This window comes from Artemia sp. Qi Xiang Cuo, chromosome 2 (assembly GCF_049724085.1).
Source record: "Artemia sp. Qi Xiang Cuo chromosome 2, ASM4972408v1, whole genome shotgun sequence".
Taxonomy (NCBI): domain Eukaryota; kingdom Metazoa; phylum Arthropoda; class Branchiopoda; order Anostraca; family Artemiidae; genus Artemia; species Artemia sp. Qi Xiang Cuo.
Window position 1 is genome coordinate 76,621,232 of NC_142795.1, and position 18,034 is coordinate 76,639,265.

Below are 18,034 nucleotides of genomic sequence, written 5' to 3' on the forward strand. Positions count from 1 at the left end.
AGAAAACTCAAGCATAGATGAAGCTGACAGGCCTATAAAATTGTAACACCCAGAAGGCTCCTGTATCTCATTACCCCAAATATATGCATGCTAATTTAGCTATATTGTGCAGCAAATTTTTACATGTGAATCGCAAAATAGCATTATTCGTCGCATGAATATAAGGAGTTGATTTGTTACATTATTAAAGTATTTAAACTTTCGTAAATAAAAGAAGCTATGTAACCAGAGTCCATCTTCATTTCGGGATTCGATCCGAGGCGAATTAAAGTTCGCCTGATTGCATTAAATGATTCGATTAATCCCGTCTCGGTGTTATCCTGAGTTTCATCCAATTTTGCACGTTTTTGCTGCGATGGCTGATCAACAGCATTCTAAAATAAAAATCATTTTCAGTTCTCAAACTATTTAGCTTATGAGAGGGTACTTCCCCTTCAATACCACAGTACCAAACTCCCAATAGTTGAAAAAATGACAGAAGTTCATTAGCTATTTCAATTCTTACTTATTCAGAATATTAATGGAAGGCACTAGACCTTTCAATTCCATAGTACCAAACACAAAAAGTTGACATTTATAGATATTTTTTTTATATGCAAAGCTTTTAAAACTTTATATACCTAAATTGCGAAATACTTAAAATCACAGAAAAAAGGAAGAAAGAAGACTCCTAGACATAACTTAAACCAAAATATTATTAATTATATGAAAGAGGTTGCCCTCTAGTCAATATCTCACCCCTTTACGCTAAAGTTTTTTTTAGCACTTTCAAAAGAGGTATCTATTCTAATTAACCGACATTTATGATTCAAGAGTTCGTGATTTGAACAAAATTCGAACTTTAGCGTAAAGAGCGAGGTATTGACTAGGGGTAAACTCCCTAATACATGTGATAAAAACATATAAATATGGAAGTTTCGTTATATAAGTTAATTCGTAACTCAATGTTGAGAAAGCCATTTAGCCAACAAATGTATGAACATACTCTTAATCAGATAGTAAGAAAACATCCCTTTTCAGATAGAAGGACGTAAAGCGATTTGATTATATCGCCCAACACTAGAAATAGGTAGCGTTGTAAAAAAAGTATAACTTTTAACAAGAAATAGATACATTTTTGAACAAATCATCAAAATATGTTGTTCCTCATTTTAACTGGTTTGTTTGCTGTATCCAATGCATTGTACTTTCATATTGCTGAGACTGAAAGAAAGTGTTTTATTGAGGAAATACCTGACGAAACGATGGTCATTGGTGAGTAAGCCTAGTTTTTATAGAATGGGAGTGTCAGGTTAGAATTGGGTAAAGTTCTACGAAATCATATTATTGAGTTAGGACAAAAGTGAATACACCATTTAATGTCTTTTTTATGCTGATTACAAATATAATAATCATTTCTATCAGAAATGAATTTCAGCCCCCCCCCCCTATATATGCCAATTCAGTGTTAGGTTCGGTATCGCCTAGATAGGGGGGGGGGGCTGAAATTCATTTCCAATAGAAATGCTTATTATATTTGTAATCAGCATAAAAAAAGGCATCGAATGGTGTATTCACTTTATTCCTAACTCAATAATATGATTTCATAGAACTTTACCTAGAATTACAACAGGCTCCTAATATTAGACATTATCATACATTGGACTTGATGTCAGAGTGGCCACCCCTAGTGATTTATCACTAGTTCTAGTGATTTCTTATGTTGCCTAGTGATTTTTTTTCTTGCTAGTGATTATAGGGGTAAGACACCCAGTAGTCGGCCACCTGCCTATTCTCGGACAGAATGTAACTAACAGGGAACCTACCTCTAGGCTAATGTGCTTAGAAAGTTTTTATACATAGCTGGTTTCCCTGGTCACTATTAGATATCTGTATGGACTACCTCTAGGCTAATGTGCTTAGGCCTAAGCACATTAGCCTAGAGGTAGTCCATACAGATATCTAATAGTGACCAGGGAAACCAGCTATGTATAAAAACTTTCTAAGCACATTAGGCCTAAGCACATTAGCCTAGAGGTAGTCCATACAGATATCTAATAGTGACCAGGGAAACCAGCTATGTATAAAAACTTTCTAAGCACATTAGCTTAGAGGTAGGTTCCCTGTTAGTTACATTCTGTCCGAGAATAGGCAGGTGGCCAACTACTGGGTGTCTTACCCTAGTGATATTTGTTCTAAAACTAGGCCTATTGATTTTTCTCTCAAATCTTGTGCTTTTTCACCTTATAACATAGATTCATGATACAATTGAATGAATCATATAAGAAGTAGGCTAATTAGGCTAATAAAAAAAATGCAATATGGTTATTCACTATGGTTCCTAATATATTCCAGATTAGCATTTATGCAAATATAGGGCCTACTGCCTTTGAAACTTCCAATTTCCCACCATACATTCATATCAGATTTAGACAGGAAAATCTCAGAGCACTATTGGCAAGATGATATGCAAACTTATTTAATCTGAAAATTGCAAAACATTTGCTCAGGTTGAATTTTTGTCTTCAAATTCATGATTTTTTAATCTCTATAATCTATCAGTTCCAAATTAAATTTTCATTTGTCAAAACATTTGAAAGTGGAATTGATGCTATGATACCACATTAGTTGATGGACTTTGCAACAAATGTGTTAGGTTTTACCAAATGCTTTACGAGCAGATCCGATTCCAAATCAGCAATCAAGACAAACTGTTACATCAACTAAAGTGTTTAGGTCCTACTGTTGCAGTTTCTGGCTCTGTCTTATCAATTACTGGATTGTATGATTGCTTCTTGCAGACAATAGATCTGGAAGTAGAACCTTTGAACAGGGAATGGCAGCTAATTCCACATACAGGAGAACTAATTTGAGCTCATGTACAAAATAACAGCAATCATGTTTAATTCTGGAACTTCCTTAGGAAGTGCAAGAATGATGCAGATGATTTTATGTTCCCTGTTGTGATGCAAATGATGAAGTTCCTTATGGCACTTCCACATTCAAGCACATCAGCTGAGAGACAGTTCTCCTTGCTGAAGCTAATTAAATCACCTCTGAAAACAGACTGGAAGAAGAAACACTTTCTTAACTAATGCATGTAAATTGATATGTCAGAGATCCCTAAAAATGAAAAATTCCTCATGTTCTTGTGGATTCTGCAAAAAAGTAGAAACAGGATGTACAAGACCAAAATGGGACAACATTTGTGAGAACCTGCCTTTATTGTTTCTTATTTTAGTTTCTAGCCTATAATATTTCTAAATGAATGAATATATAATTAGAAACTATATTGTTTGATAGTGATGTAGATCCAGGTGAGGAGCCCAGGCTCTCTTATAGCTTAAGTAATAGAATGAACAATCATTACCAATAAACAAAAACATATTGGGAGAAAAAGGTTTTCTCTAGATCTTTTTCATTAAAGAAGTAATATCAAAATTTAAGGGTGGGACAAACTTTTTACATAAAAATATAAAAAGGTCATTGTCAAAATTGTTATTGGTGTCCCAGTAATTACACTAGCTCAACTAGATTAAAAACAAAATAGTTGCTATGTTTTTGGAGAAAAAATTAGGGTTTTGAATCGACAAGAAAAAAAAGAAAAAGTAAATATTTCGATTACATCACCGATAACAAATTTTCAGTGATCGGGTTATAAGCCAAGGTTGCCAATTTGGGAAAATACAAGGAGGAAGCAAGAATTTTGTTCTATTCTCTGCATAAAGATGCAAAAAGACATTTTTTCAAAGTTCCAAGGGTTTTTTTGCTTGAGAAATAACAAAACATCAATCTAAAGTTATTTTTCCAGACCTAGGGGGGGTAATTTTACCTCTTTACTATATGTGCACCTGTATAGAACATGATAAAGAAACAAACTAATTTTTATTTACAATTATAAAGAGAGTTATAATTCTAGTGATTTCTAGTCAATAATCTAGTGATTTATGAGCTGATCTAGTGATTTTTTTTTAAGAATCTAGTGATTTTTTTTTTACCAGGTGGCAACCGTACTCAATGTTCTCATATTGCCTGCATATAGCTCTAGGTTATATAGGGTAAGGCCACTTGTTTCAAGCTTGCACTCTAATTACAGGATTGTCTAAATGCTATCAGCTGTTTCTTGTCCTAAAAATTATTTTCCTCTTTGATTCTTCTTTTTCTTCTGGATTCAGTGGCATTAATATTACATAGGCCTAGGCAATCAAAGGATGAGCAATGTTTGACTGTTAAAGTCATTGGTTCTTTATACTCTAAGTAACAAATAACCTATTGTCATTTACTCTGTAAAGGCACTATAAAGTCAAACAAAAGACAATATTGTGTTTCCTTTAAACATGGAGAATCATATAAAGTCTTCTGTATGACTTTTTAAACATCAAATTACTATAGAGAAGTATGAATAAAGTTATACAGAAGACTTTTTGGTTTTCTTATTTAATATATGATCCACTAAAATGGCATACAGAAGAAATTATATTATCCCACTGATACATAGGCCTAGAGAAAACAACAAAAAGTCATACAAATGGCTTTTTATAGCCTATGCAATTTCATATATAGAGCAGCCTAAATAAAGTCATACAGATGACTTTTTTATGTATCATTCTACTGTAAGGTATTATGAATAAAGCCATACAGATACTTTTTATGCCTCCTGCTATTATAGAGCAAACATAAATAAAGTCATACAGATGGCTTTTTATACCTTATACTATTATAGAGTATGCATGAATAAAGTCCTACATATGGCTTTTTATGCCTTTCTTTTGATAGAGCAAAACTTTCTTTTTCTAGAGCAAACTTTAATAAAGTCATACAGATGACTTTTTATACCTCCTGCTATTACATAGAGAAAACAATAAAAGTCATACAGATGGTGTTTTATAGTCTAGGCCTACATGATTTCATTTATAGAGAAGCCTAAATAAAGTCATATGGATGACTTTTTAATATATCATTCTACTATAAAGCATTATGAATATAGTCTTACAGATGACTTTTTATACCTCATAATATTACAGAGCAAACATGAATAGTCTTACATATGACTTTTTGTTGTTTTCTCTATGTATCAGTGGGGTAATATAATTTCTTCTGTATGACATTTTAGTGGATCATATACTAAATAAGAAAACCAAAAAGTCTTCTGTATAACTTTATTCATACTTCTCTATTATAATTTGATGTTTAAAAAGTCATACAGACAAGGGTGCCCTCAGAAAATTTTTTCAGGGGGGGGGGCAGATACCAGAATAGCAGAGATAAAATAAAATTCTCAAATTTGGAAAGCCTTTTCCATGGGAGGTATTTTCCAAGGGGGTAATTGCTGGGGGGGTGGGAGAAATGCTGGCCACCAGACTGATCATGATACCTTTAGACTGATCATATTTCAAACAGTGAGTGGTAAAAAAATGTGATTCTATACTTGTATAAAAAAACCAAGAGTTTTACTATAAAAAAAGAATGGTTACTATTTTACTAATATTTTTACTAATTACTATTAACTTTACTATTCAATTTAAGCCATTTATTTGTAATTTATTTAGGATTATTTTTTGATTAATTATTAATTATTTCTTGATTTATCAAAAGATCAATATTTTTAATTCACAAATTCTGGTATCTTGAGTAAATTCCCATTCAGGTTTAAGGTAAAAGTTAAGTTTCATTATTATGATAGAAAAGCAAGCAACATTCCTAATAGGATAAGACCTTATAGGATACAGCCAATGGAATAGACACAGGATGATCATTATAGACTTAAGCAAAATTAGAATCTTACCCCAATTTAAGCCATTTATTTGTAATTTATTTAGAATTATTTGTTGATTAATTATTCATTATTTGTTAATTTATTAAAAGACCAATATTCACAAATACTGGTATCTTGACTAAATTCCCGTTCAGGTTTAAGCTAAAAGTTAAGTTTTATTATTATGAAAGAAAAGCAAGCAAAATTCCTGATAGGATAAGACCTTATAGGATACAACCAATGGAATAGACACTGGATGATCATTATAGACTTAAGCAAAATTAGAATCTTACCCCTTAAATAGGATTATATTGTAAAATTTGAGGAAAGGAAAAAAAAAACTAGACTTACATTCTATAGCTTGACAAAATATGAGCAAAAACCAAGACCAAACTGAATCCTGGTAGGGCACAATGCTGTATATATATAAAACTTTCTTTGTTTATTAATTGCAAAATGTGGTAAGCTTTATGAAGCTTGTTGCACTATTGCTAGGGCAAAAGAATGCCCTTGAGAGTATTTACTCTACACCCTAAATTGGGTTCTGGTTTTGGTCTCCTTTCAATTGATAAATAATTACCTATATTAAGTTAATCTAAGATCTAAGAATCGAATTAAATTCTGAATTGATTCTAAACAAGTTTCATAGCAGTTCTTAAAGAAAAAACAAAAATAAGAAATTCTTTTTCTTTTCTAGTTGTTACACTTCTATTTTCTTCCTACTCTTGTCTAAATTCCAGGGGGGGCATGCCCCCCCCCTACAGGCGCCCATGCATACAGAAGACTATGTCATTCTCCATCTTTTCTCTATAAATAGAAATATATAATTACAAACGTACAAGGTATAAAAAGTCATATGCATGACTTTAATCATGTTAGCTCCATAAAAGTATGAGGTTTAAAAAGTTATCTGTAGGACTTTGTTCATGTTTGCTATATAATAGTACAAGGTATAAAAAGTCATCTGTATGGCTTTATTGTTGCTTGCTCTGTAATAGCATGAGATATAAAAAGTCATCTGTATGACTTTATTTATGTTTTCTCTATAAAAGAATGAGGCATAAAGGCATCTGTATGACTTTTTATCATTTTACATAATAGGAGAAAGCATGATATTGTCTTCTTTTTGACTTTATACTGCATTCTATATACGAGTAAATGACAATATTCTATTGGTCAGATATGTTCAGTCCTAAGCTTGAAGTTGGAATGCCTCTTGCCTCCCCATATTTTAAAAAAGACCTAAAAAGTCTTGAAGATGTGCCAGTAAAGTGATATCTGGCATGCAGGAGCTTTCCTACCCTGTAAGACTATCAAAGCTGAATCTCCCCACACTTGTTTACAGGAGAAATAGAGGGGATGCCATGTTATTGAGGGCTAATACTCTCCCAGCATTACTCCCTACTGTTGGTACCAACTCAAGAACTAGAGGTCATCACCTCAAACTTGTCAATCATTCTACAATATCTAGAGTCCGCACTCAATTCTTTTCATTTTGTATTGATGAATCCTTTGATGTTTTCAAACAAAGACTAGGTGCTGAGTGGTTCTCCAGAGAGTGTAAACTCAATGGGGATGCTACTGAACATGGAACAGCACCTGGTCACTAATGAACTTTATATACAACTCAAGTCATCATTCTGGAGCTCTACAAAGAGAAATCCTTAGATTCCTCCTAGCTGCAATTTAAGGTAGTACTATAATATAATAAACCCAATGTCCTACTTCTAATTTCCAGAAAACATAAATCCCATAAAAGGGATTTGGCACAAATCTTATTACAATTAGATAACAGCTTCTTGTTCTAAAAATTCAATTCAAAGGTTTAAAGTTGGGCAATATTAAATATCAAAATTGATGTATATGTATATCAGACCAAAAATCAATGTTAAATGTCAAAACATAAGCATTGATATTGGAAATGATATTTGGAAATTTCTGTTTATTTCTCAACCATATACCAGAAAACATCCAACAGAAAATTTCCAACATATGAAAAGTTCTCATTAATATCTAGTGTAAATTTGAAGTTCTAGGGGGGGGGCAGCTGTCCTAGGGGGATTAGGCTCACATGTCCTTGCAAAGACTGAGAGCTTATTGGTAGGATGGTAGGATAAATAAGTTTAGAGTCATCTGCATATAAAGTGCTTTTATTGCTAGTAAGAAAAGCTAGCTCATTAATTTAGTTTTTGAAAAGTGTTAGATAAATAACATTAATTTTGAGGGACCCGACTCCAAACTTTTACTTCATCAGTGAGTACATGCAAAACTAAACCTGATAAAGCTTCTAACTTGCTGCATGCAATCCTTCAAAAAGAGCGTTTTTTTGGAAAGTGGGGCTTTTTTGTCTGAATTTGAGGCTTTTGAGTGAAAGCACTGTTGTGCAGTGTAGGTCTTCAAAAGGAAGAGTTGACTGAAGTTGGAAAAATCCTGACTAGGTACAGTCTAATGTCACTGTTTTTAATGGTGCTCAAAATAATTATCAACTCTTAGCTTGCCAAATACCTTTCTGTCAGTTGTGTCTTACCAAGTAATTGTAATGGTTTTAAACCTGTAAAATCAGTTCTGACAGATCTGTTAGAACCATCTGAGGTGGTTTATGGAGCTCTTGACAAGGGCGTTCCTGTAGACATTGGACTAATTGGTAGTGTTCAGGTATTTGATATGAGGCCAATCAACATCTGTCTGGTAAGCTTCCATCAGTTGGCTTTAACTTTTTGAAGCAGCTTGTGGAAAATTGAGAAATAATGTTTTCAGTTTTTGTGAAATGTCTTATATATATCTAGGATATATATCAAACTAAAAGAAAGTAATGAAATTGTGACTTTATAGATGCAGCTTATTTCTGTTATTCAGACTATCATATTTTCTTTGACATTTTAAACCATTTAAAATAAAAAAAAATTCAATGATTGCAATCAATCACTCAGGCAAAACTAGATTTCTTTAAGTCTAGACAGGAGCTTCCCATTGTACAACACATCAAGGGATGAAAAAACAACAAAATATATTATAATGGCTATATGGGTCCATCAAGGGGGCTAGGGGGAATGTTGTCAGGGAAATGAGTATTATATGAAAAAGGAGCATAAAATAAGCAGTCTTTTTTTTATTTTTCCTTTAGAGGGGTCTTCTTTAGTGTGACTGTGACTTGCTCTTTGTGATAAAGGTCCATAAAGAGAAAACAAAAAATGATCAATCAGTTGCCAAAACTGTGTTTGGTTGCATTTCTACCACCTAAACACTGTATGATTAGAACTCCCTTACTTCTTCAACGTAATGAAGCTTTGGATATTCAATCCTCAAATTCGGTGAAAGTTTTGCTAAAATACCCATTTTGATGTCAGCAGGCTTTGCATGCTGTGGGAATCTTTACGGAAACCAGTAGACTGATCTGAAGGGGATTTGATCCTGTCCTACTCAAAAAACTTTTTCATTGCCAAATACCTTCTTTTTTTAGCTTTTGTGTATTTACTAAGATATTTCTACAATGAATACCTGCTTTTCTATGTACAAGTATTACCTTTTTATATGAAAAAGGGTCTGGGTACTGCAACAAAAAATAAGTCTTTTTTTGTTGTTCCATAGGCATCTACAAAGTACAGTTGTATGACCCACGTACAAGAGGTTTCATGCCCTCCAGCCCAGGAATTGGAATGCATGTAGAAGTTAAGGACCCAGATGACAAAATCATTTTGTCCAAGGTTGGTATTATTTGAAAGTTGTTTTAAAGCTAATTTTTAATTAATCTATTTGTAATTATTTTCTTACTTCAAACATAACAGGTTGCTCTCTTAATGATAAGTAGCCTGGTCTCTTTTTATATAGTTATTTTATTGTTTCTACCTTTTTTTTTCCTAGGTTTCTCTGTAAGTTACTTACTACCTACTACTAACAACTTGCTGCAGCACTAAGCCACCTGAGGTCTATGCAGTTACACCTGCTCTTCCTCTATCCCAATCTACTTATAGCCCCCTCTTCGCACCCTCCCAAGAAGTTCCAATTTCTCTTAAATCCTTTCTTGCAACCTCCTCCCACCCAATTTGGGGACGACTTGCTTATCGTTTTGCCCTAGATGGTTGGCCAAAAAAGACAATCTTATACAATTTGTCATCTTATATCTGCAGAACGTGTCCTAGTCATCTCAAACTTTCATCTCATTATAGCCTTATAAAGCGGGATGAAACCACATTATTTGTAAAACTTACTCTTTGAACTATGGTGAGTCAGACGGGTACCCAGAACAATTCATACACGAAACCTCTAGAAAATATCTATAATAAATCCTCTGTCTTTTGGACCACCTACGTTTCAGAACCATACTTGATCACTGTCATCGCAGTAGCTTCCAATGTTCTATTCTTCATTTGCAGGCTTGTCTTCCTATTCCTTCAAACTCTTTTCAACTGTGAAAAAACATTCTGGGCCTTGCCTTTTCTACTTTTAGATTCATCTTATTTAAATTCATTGGTTTTTATCCTTTATGTCTCATTCCATTTTTTTCATGTCGTTTCCTACCTTTAGCCACTGTATTTCTACATTATTTCAATTCTATATTTACTGAATCATAACATCAACTATTCATGCTAGTATGTTGGTGTGCTACATAAAAAGCACACAAGAACACAAAATTTGGTAATAATTATTATGAATCTTGATACACATACTTCGATTCATGAAATGCTGACAGTCCTAGTTGATTTTTGAAGCTTCAGAGAGTTGCATATTCAACAAACACATTTGCCAATTCTCTTCAGGGGGTGCAATGGAAAATCTATGTGCATGGTGTCTTGTTGAGGAGAAGGTAGCTATGTTAAAGAAGCAAGGAGTGTCAATAGTATATGTTCTTGTAATATACCAATTTAATACTTACATGCATGTTTTTCCGAAGTGTGTTTTGGTCTTCCAAACACAAAAGAAAAAAAATCTCTCTGAATTTTCCTGGGGAAAATGTTCTTCCCCATTGTTTTCTTTCTTAAACATCCATGTTTTGGTCTATTTTTGAATTTAATGTTGAATAGTTTTTATTTGAATTGATGTACGCTTGCTTTTATTGTTATTCTTTGGTTTTGAAAAAGGAGTTGCATACTTGACCCGCCCCTCTCTAAAAATTAAAGCTTTCTTATTCGAGCAATTTTGTTTTTCCTTTAAAGCTTTGAAATAGGGTTTATGGTTCTATTGAGCCATATTTATACTTTAACCTTGTTTTTTATCATATTTTTTACCAATTAATTGTCATAACTAATATGCTCTTTATCTTAGGTTTACAGCTCAGAAGGTCGTTTTACATTCACTTCTCATACCCCTGGAGAGCACGTGATTTGTCTCTACTCCAATTCTACCAAATGGTTCTCTGGATCCCAATTAGTAAGCTTTTTAGTTGATCTACGTTTTGCTGATTTTAGTTTTGTTTTCTCAAGCATGGTATTAGGCTATATGGGCAAAACTTGTGATTCCTGTGTCCTGGTTTAGTAAATAAATAATAAAAATCTTAATTGCTTGAAACTCAAATTACAATTTGAGTTCAGGCAAATGTTTGTCAACCTCAAGCTTAAATAGCCACTGTTAACGTCATTTGGGTTTAATTTTGAAATTGAAAATGCTATTTTAAGAAGGTTCAGGAACTATTTTGAAAAGGAAATAAAATCAAGGAGTTCTCCAACTGTCAGTGCTGCAACTATATGGACAGAATCTTTGATTGGTCAATAGCTCTTGTTGGACTTGAATTGTTAGATTTATCTAAAGAAAATTAATCAACCAAGGCTGTATCTAGACATTAGTCAAAAATTATATAAGTAAAATAACTTCAAATGATGAAAAAGCCATAAAACTTGCGCCAGTTTGTATTTTTCTTCCATCATTTTTTAAGAAGATTTCAACCAAATTATGGTAGGGTCATACTGACCATTAACTATTTTCCTGAATGTAGTGATGTTGTATACTGGGTCCATCAAAAATGCGAGAGCCCTTCAGATCAACCTACAAACTACACAAAACAAGATAAAATCATTGACCTATAAGAATGAATACAGGTCAGAAAATATCTAATTTTTGTCGTAGTATAAATTAATTATCTTTTCTTTTTTATCTCTATCTTTTTTGCTTTTCACTACTCTATTTTTGGTGTCTTCTCTATTGTGTATAATAGTTTCTATTCATCCAAGACATAGAAATATCGATCGTCAGAAAAATATCGTTGGAAGTAATACAAATGATGTTAATAAAGCAGATTTACTTTAGTAAAGATGACACTTAACTATCTTTAGTAGAAGTTATTACACAAGTTAATTCGAAGCTACTCTTCTGTCATTCCTGCTATTACGACACCATCAGCTGGAACGAAAAAAATAGTTTATTGTAACTTTTTGTCGAAGGTGGAATGCGCCCTAGGACATACTGATTAAAACATAAGATTAAGTTTCAATTAAATTCAATTTATTATTCGAATAGAAACTTAATACAAACATCAATAACAATAAAGATACTACAAGATAACTTGTTAAGGACCAAAAAAAAAAAAAATTTAACTGACACTGAAAAAAAAGATAGAAGAATAAAACATGGGTAATTAAAGCAAATTGGTTAAAAGTTGAAAGATTGAACTATATTATCAAGTTTTATTACATTGTTGTACAGCGTGCTGAAACTCTTGGCTAGCTCAACACTGGAGGGTATTCTGTTCTGTTGAATAATAGCATAATAGTTCCAAATACTATTTATTTTGAAGAAATTTTGAGATGACTGACTTTAGTTTTGGTAGTTTTGAGGAGGAGAATGGGGTGTCGTGAAACTGAAAGACAGAGAAGCGATATCTAACTCCAGGAATTACTTAACCTTTATATTCTAGCGTGTTCATTTAGACATACAAGTTGGCGATCACGCGGTTGACTATGCTGCGCTGGCACAGAAAGAAAAATTGACTGAACTTCAGCTTAGAGTTCGCCAACTTCTAGATCAAGTTGAACAAATTTCCAAGGAGCAAAATTACCAAAGGGTAAGCTATGTGTATATTTTAATCGTTTCTATTTGTCTTTTAAGGATTCCTTGAAGATTAATAATATCCTCTCGGTACTCTAAATGACAATAATTTGTTGATAATGCTTCATTTGATATTTCAGTGTGACAGAGTTAAGAGGTTGAAGTACCGAAGGCACTGAAAATGAAATCTTTTTTTTTCTTTTTAGGAGCATCATTTTATTGACAAGCAAATTTAAAAAATATAAGTGCCAAGGATCCTTTCGGTTCGTTAGGCCAACTTCAACTTCCAGCACATATTTCTATATAAATAAACAAAACAATATCCCCCGCCGACTGGCTAACAACACATCAATACTAATTTTTATATCATTTATGGCACTGCTAAAACGAAAAAAAAAATGAACCAAACAAAATTATAATTATTATTACAAAAATCTCTCAAATTTCTCCGGAAAATACTTCGGTCATGCTCACGAAATTTAGAATTTGAATTGGTTTAGTAGAAACTTACCTAACCATAAATGTCTTTAGAAATTAGGAAAAATTGAGAATACGGAAAAGACCTCCATATGCAGTTTTTGGTAGTGGCGAGCGCCAAATTTTGAAAAAAAAAGAAACATGGAAGAATAATCAGCACAAAGTAGATTAAAAGTATAAGGCACCGAACTGCTTAAGATGGTTTAGTTTTCTTTGAAAATCAATAGTTTGTTAGTGTTTGAATTTGTATGGACGAAAATAGTTGTTGATTTTAACTAATTAGTTTTTCTGATTTATTTCAATGGTTTAATGTGGCAACAATGCCAAAAAGGTGGTACTTCTCTAAAGATTTCATTAATTTGAAACAAAAAAAAAGAAAACTTAGAAAATTGTGGTGTTCAGATTTGAATAAACCTGATATGGGCCCAGGGAGCAAGAAGCTTTTTTTTTTTTTTTTTTTTTTTTGCATATTTCTTCATTTGGGATAAGACCGAGGGGTATAGTAACTGTAGCAAGAGGGAATCCATCATATCTTCGTAGTACTATTGCTTATTATTGAACAGTACAAGTAGCAGAGGGAAGCGCGTTTGAGGGTGTGTTCGGTGCGTTTAGGTTCTGCAATTAACTATAATGAGGCAGAAAGAAGAAAATAATCATAAGACGTATTCTGATTAGATGGTGGGAACTTTTTTGTGTTTTGGTGTTTTTCTTGCGTGAAGGCGCTAGATGCTGTTGATTTTTTTTTTTTTTTTTTGCATATTTCTTCATTTGGGATAAGACCGAGGGGTATAGTAACTGTAGCAAGAGGGAATCCATCATATCTTTGATTTCAGGTGGCTGTTTTGATTTCAGGTGGCTTGGTGTTGCGATGAGTTTTTAGAAGAAGATTTTTCAGAAAGGTTATAATTTTTTTTTTTTTCGAATGTAAAAAAGAGTGACACTTTAGCATAAAAGTGTCATTCTCGTCAAGCATTTGAACGTTCCAGAATTCGAAATAAGGGTTGATAGCCCCCTACTCCTTTCCCCCCCCCCACAATCTTTCTTTATACATTGTATAGAAATAAAGTTCAACTACATTGCATTACTGCTCATACATCAAATATGAAGGAGAGTAGGTTGTTTTTTTAAGCTTATAATAGAAATGCGATGGGAACGTTATAAATGCCATAAAATAACTTTTGCTGTGTGGACTTAGAAAATCCATGGAATTCCTTGGCAAGTTAGCACAACAAGGCGTTGCTATTTTTAGGGGAATGATATTTACAGTGAGTTTGTAACAGTGGTAATCTTATAATACTTTATTTTTAATTCCATTTAAATAAAAAAAATATTTTCAATTAAGATATCTAAGTTACTTATTTATAATAGTAAAATTGCTCGTCGAGTTGTTATTCTTAACATCATGAGTGCAAATGCCCTAGTATTCTAGTTACATTTTGGGGGTATTTTCTAAAGTATTACTAGAAACTAACTTCCAACCCTTCATCCCTTCCGGGTTGGATTTTTTGTTGTAAGTGGTGTTTGCCTTGTGTGCAACATCTCTTGTGGCTCGGGTTTATGTGTTGTGTAGTTGTTCCTCCTAGCCATAGAGCCTTTTGTGGGGCCAGATGTATGATTTATATATATATATATATATATATATATATATATATATATATATATATATATATATATATATATATATATATATATATATATATATATATATATATATATATATATATATATATATATATATATATATATATATATATATATATATATATATATATATATATATATATATATATTGTTCGTGTAAAAATCTGATTTTTGATCTGTGAAACGTATAAGGATATGAGACACAGCTTTTTGATTTGACAGTATTATAAGGAGAGAAAAGAGTTAGGTTGTACTTTATAGCTGTTTCTCTTGGCTGTGGATTTATTAGTAATTAGATACCAGATATTATATAAATAAAATATAGCAACACGCCAGCTGGTATCTAGCATGTTTGACGTTTTGTTTGTTTCTTTCTTTTTTGTATTAATAAAAATCTATCCAATCTAAATCTATCTATGAGCCCTTATATTCATTCATTCAGCTAGTTAGCTTAAGTGTTCCGGCCAACATGCCGTGCTCGCTATTGTTGCTTTAATCCGCAGCCATCTGGATAACTGATTATTAGATAAAGCTGAATAAGCACTTTCTTGGGCATGGGAATGGATGGTGAGTTTAGAGTAAATGGGGCATTATTCTGAAATGCCGCATTTACAGTCTTTTCACCTACTAGCAGCTGGTCACTTGTTGAACATAAAATCACCCTGCGCATTTTTCTCCGGCATTTTCTTTTTTTAAATTCATCTTTTTTACATTTGTGTTTCCACTATTGGGCAGATCAGACTAAAAATGCTAAGTAGATAAGACGGAAATTACTCTGGCTAGTTGTGAAAATTTAAAGTCGGAGCGGATTTATGTCTAGTATGCCAAAGAAATACGGATAATTTGAAATTAGCCTTTGCTATTAGTTATAATTGCTACGGTGAATTAATGTTTAAATTTGCTAGGCCGTGAGGCTTGATGATTGTAAATTATACGATTTGAACCAAATAAATTAAAACAGACGACTTTACTAAACCTTTTAAAGCTGTATTCCCATTATAAGTACATAAAAATACTTACTGTTGTTTTCCAAAACCTTAAAAGTCCAAAGTTTGTATTCTTGAAAAGTATGACGAACATAAAATTTCAAACCTGTGCTTAGAATTATTTGTCAAGACTAGAAATCGTTTAGAAAAACTTATCAATGTCCGATTTGCTATTCCAGTTGTTTGGGAATATCTTACTAGTTAAAGATATACACGCAGTGTAGTGTCTTCAACAACTGTTTTATATTCTAAGATTACTACAGTAGTCGTGAAGCCTAACGGATAACTGGTAAAAAAAAAAAAAAAAAACTATAATGTATTTTTTTGTGAGGATCGGAGAAAAATTCTTGTGTCCTTCACCCCCCAACACAAAATTGGAAGTCGCCTTGCCACAGGTAATATTTTATTAAAATCGCCTTCATTTCAGTATCGAGAGGAAAGGTTCCGACAAACCAGTGAATCAACTAGTCAGCGTGTCTTTTATTGGTCATTGGCTCAACTTTTGATCTTAGTTACCATGGGGGCGTGGCAAATGAAGCATCTCAAGTCGTTCTTCCAGGCCAAGAAATTAGTTTGATTTGTGCGATTCTAGTGACGCGGTGAAGGTGAAACACTTGACTTAGCTTTGTACACTTCTTTGGATATGATTGAAGTGTTGTGACAAAGTTTACAAAGGAACATTATTTTCAGGGCTAATTGTCTGTAAAAATCTGAGTTTTTTAAGTGCTTTGTACACACAAAGGAGTTTGCTTTATTTTGTGAAATGTTTTTTGCCAAAAACTTGAAATGAATTAAAATGACTCTTCCTTTAGTTTTCTTCGTAATTTGTTTGAATGAAAGCTAAAATTGTTTGTAGTTTTAGCATACTTCACTGGAATATATTCTGGAAAGACTAGCGCCTAAATACGAACAAAAGTCCACAGCTTATAAATTTATCAAATTTGAAATTAAGAAAGAAAAAAAAATAAAATAGCTGCTTGGAGAATCGAGAAACTTCCTGTAGCCGATTTTATGTCTACTATTGATTCCCTTGGAGTAAATCGAAAGATTTGGGGTTGCAAAACACTAATTTTGCAGGAGAAAAAATATATGAAATGGCTTTTGATGCTAGTATTTCTGCTAGCCAGAAAGTCAGAAACTTCCTGTTTCTCTCTCTCTGCAGCTTTCTTGGAGCAAAGTTTGAGAGCTGTTATAGGCGGAATATTCACTTTCTTAAACTGTAAAGATTTGATTGAGTGTAGTTACTATTTTATAATTGTATTCATAACTATGTTTGATAGCAGCTAAAATTAAGAAGATGGTTATGTCAAAGGGTTGTCTTTGAGTTGGGGGCTACGCTTTTCTCCCCCTCCAAGAAGAAAACGTATGAGGTTCGGCGTTTCCTTGAAAATCCTGTGCATCAGTCTTCAGCACCTTCACCCTAATTTTCTCCAGCTCTATGTGCATATATAGTTTCAATTCTTAGTTGAGACCTGATTTCAGTGCATGGCTGGTGGAGATTGTAGATGGGGAATGGCTTTTGATTTCATACTTTCTACTTTGATGTATAATCTAGAAATTTTTTTTCTGGCTGTATTTTCTATCAAATCATTTGACTATTACTACGACCATTGAAACTTATATTTTTGGAGGGGGGTAGGATTGGAAGGCGGTGTCATTTTTTATAGAAATTACTAAAAATAGCATGTGTATGATTTGGTCCTGGTAACTAATTTTCGTAACTTGTTAATTGAAAGTTTTAATTGAAAATGCAAGTCCAAATACAAAGAGATATGCAAAGCGTCGATGTTTCTGTGGGATGGATTCTGAGTCAGATGATCTAAGTAACTTTGCGAAATTTGACATGATTAAATACCGCAAGTATGCAACGTTTTATGTAGCCTATAGGTTTTCATTTTCTACTTCGTATGATTCTTTGAGGATTCAAGTTTGATAACCTTGCTCCAGTTGTATCACAATGTTAGTTTATTACAAACCAGCTTAGTCGATAACCTGTGAATTTATTTTGATGGGTACGAGTTTCCAAACTCGATCCGGGTGTGTAACTCGATTACGAGTTCCAAATTCAACAAGCCTCAAGATGAAGTGGCACATGCCCCGTCGAAATAATCGCTTGTAACTCACGTCTTATAGCCAAAGCCGTATGCAGGGGAGGGGGTACATGCTTTGAAACCCCCCTCCCACCGGAATTTTTTACCTGACTCGTAAAAACGTAAAA

General features: G+C 33.0%; 1 protein-coding gene across 1 annotated transcript; it reads left to right on the forward strand.

Moving 5' to 3' along the window:
• Positions 1-1,115: 1,115 nt before the first annotated feature.
• On the forward strand, positions 1,116-16,627 carry eca (transmembrane p24 trafficking protein eclair). The gene is made up of 5 exons (XM_089103268.1): positions 1,116-1,254; positions 9,323-9,438; positions 10,997-11,101; positions 12,582-12,728; positions 16,244-16,627. The coding sequence occupies exons 1-5, from the start codon at positions 1,137-1,139 to the stop codon at positions 16,391-16,393; spliced, it is 636 nt and encodes a 211-aa protein (XP_088959394.1). The 5' UTR covers positions 1,116-1,136; the 3' UTR covers positions 16,394-16,627.
• The last annotated feature ends 1,407 nt before the right edge of the window (positions 16,628-18,034 follow it).

Bases quoted from the DNA above. Each gene is read 5' to 3' on its own strand.
- eca (XM_089103268.1), top strand. From the start codon at position 1,137: ATGTTGTTCCTCATTTTAACTGGTTTGTTTGCTGTATCCAATGCATTG. The intron at 11,102-12,581 runs GTAAGCTTTTTA...TTTATATTCTAG, and splicing joins GGTTCTCTGGATCCCAATTA to CGTGTTCATTTAGACATACA. The intron at 12,729-16,243 runs GTAAGCTATGTG...CCTTCATTTCAG, and splicing joins AGGAGCAAAATTACCAAAGG to TATCGAGAGGAAAGGTTCCG.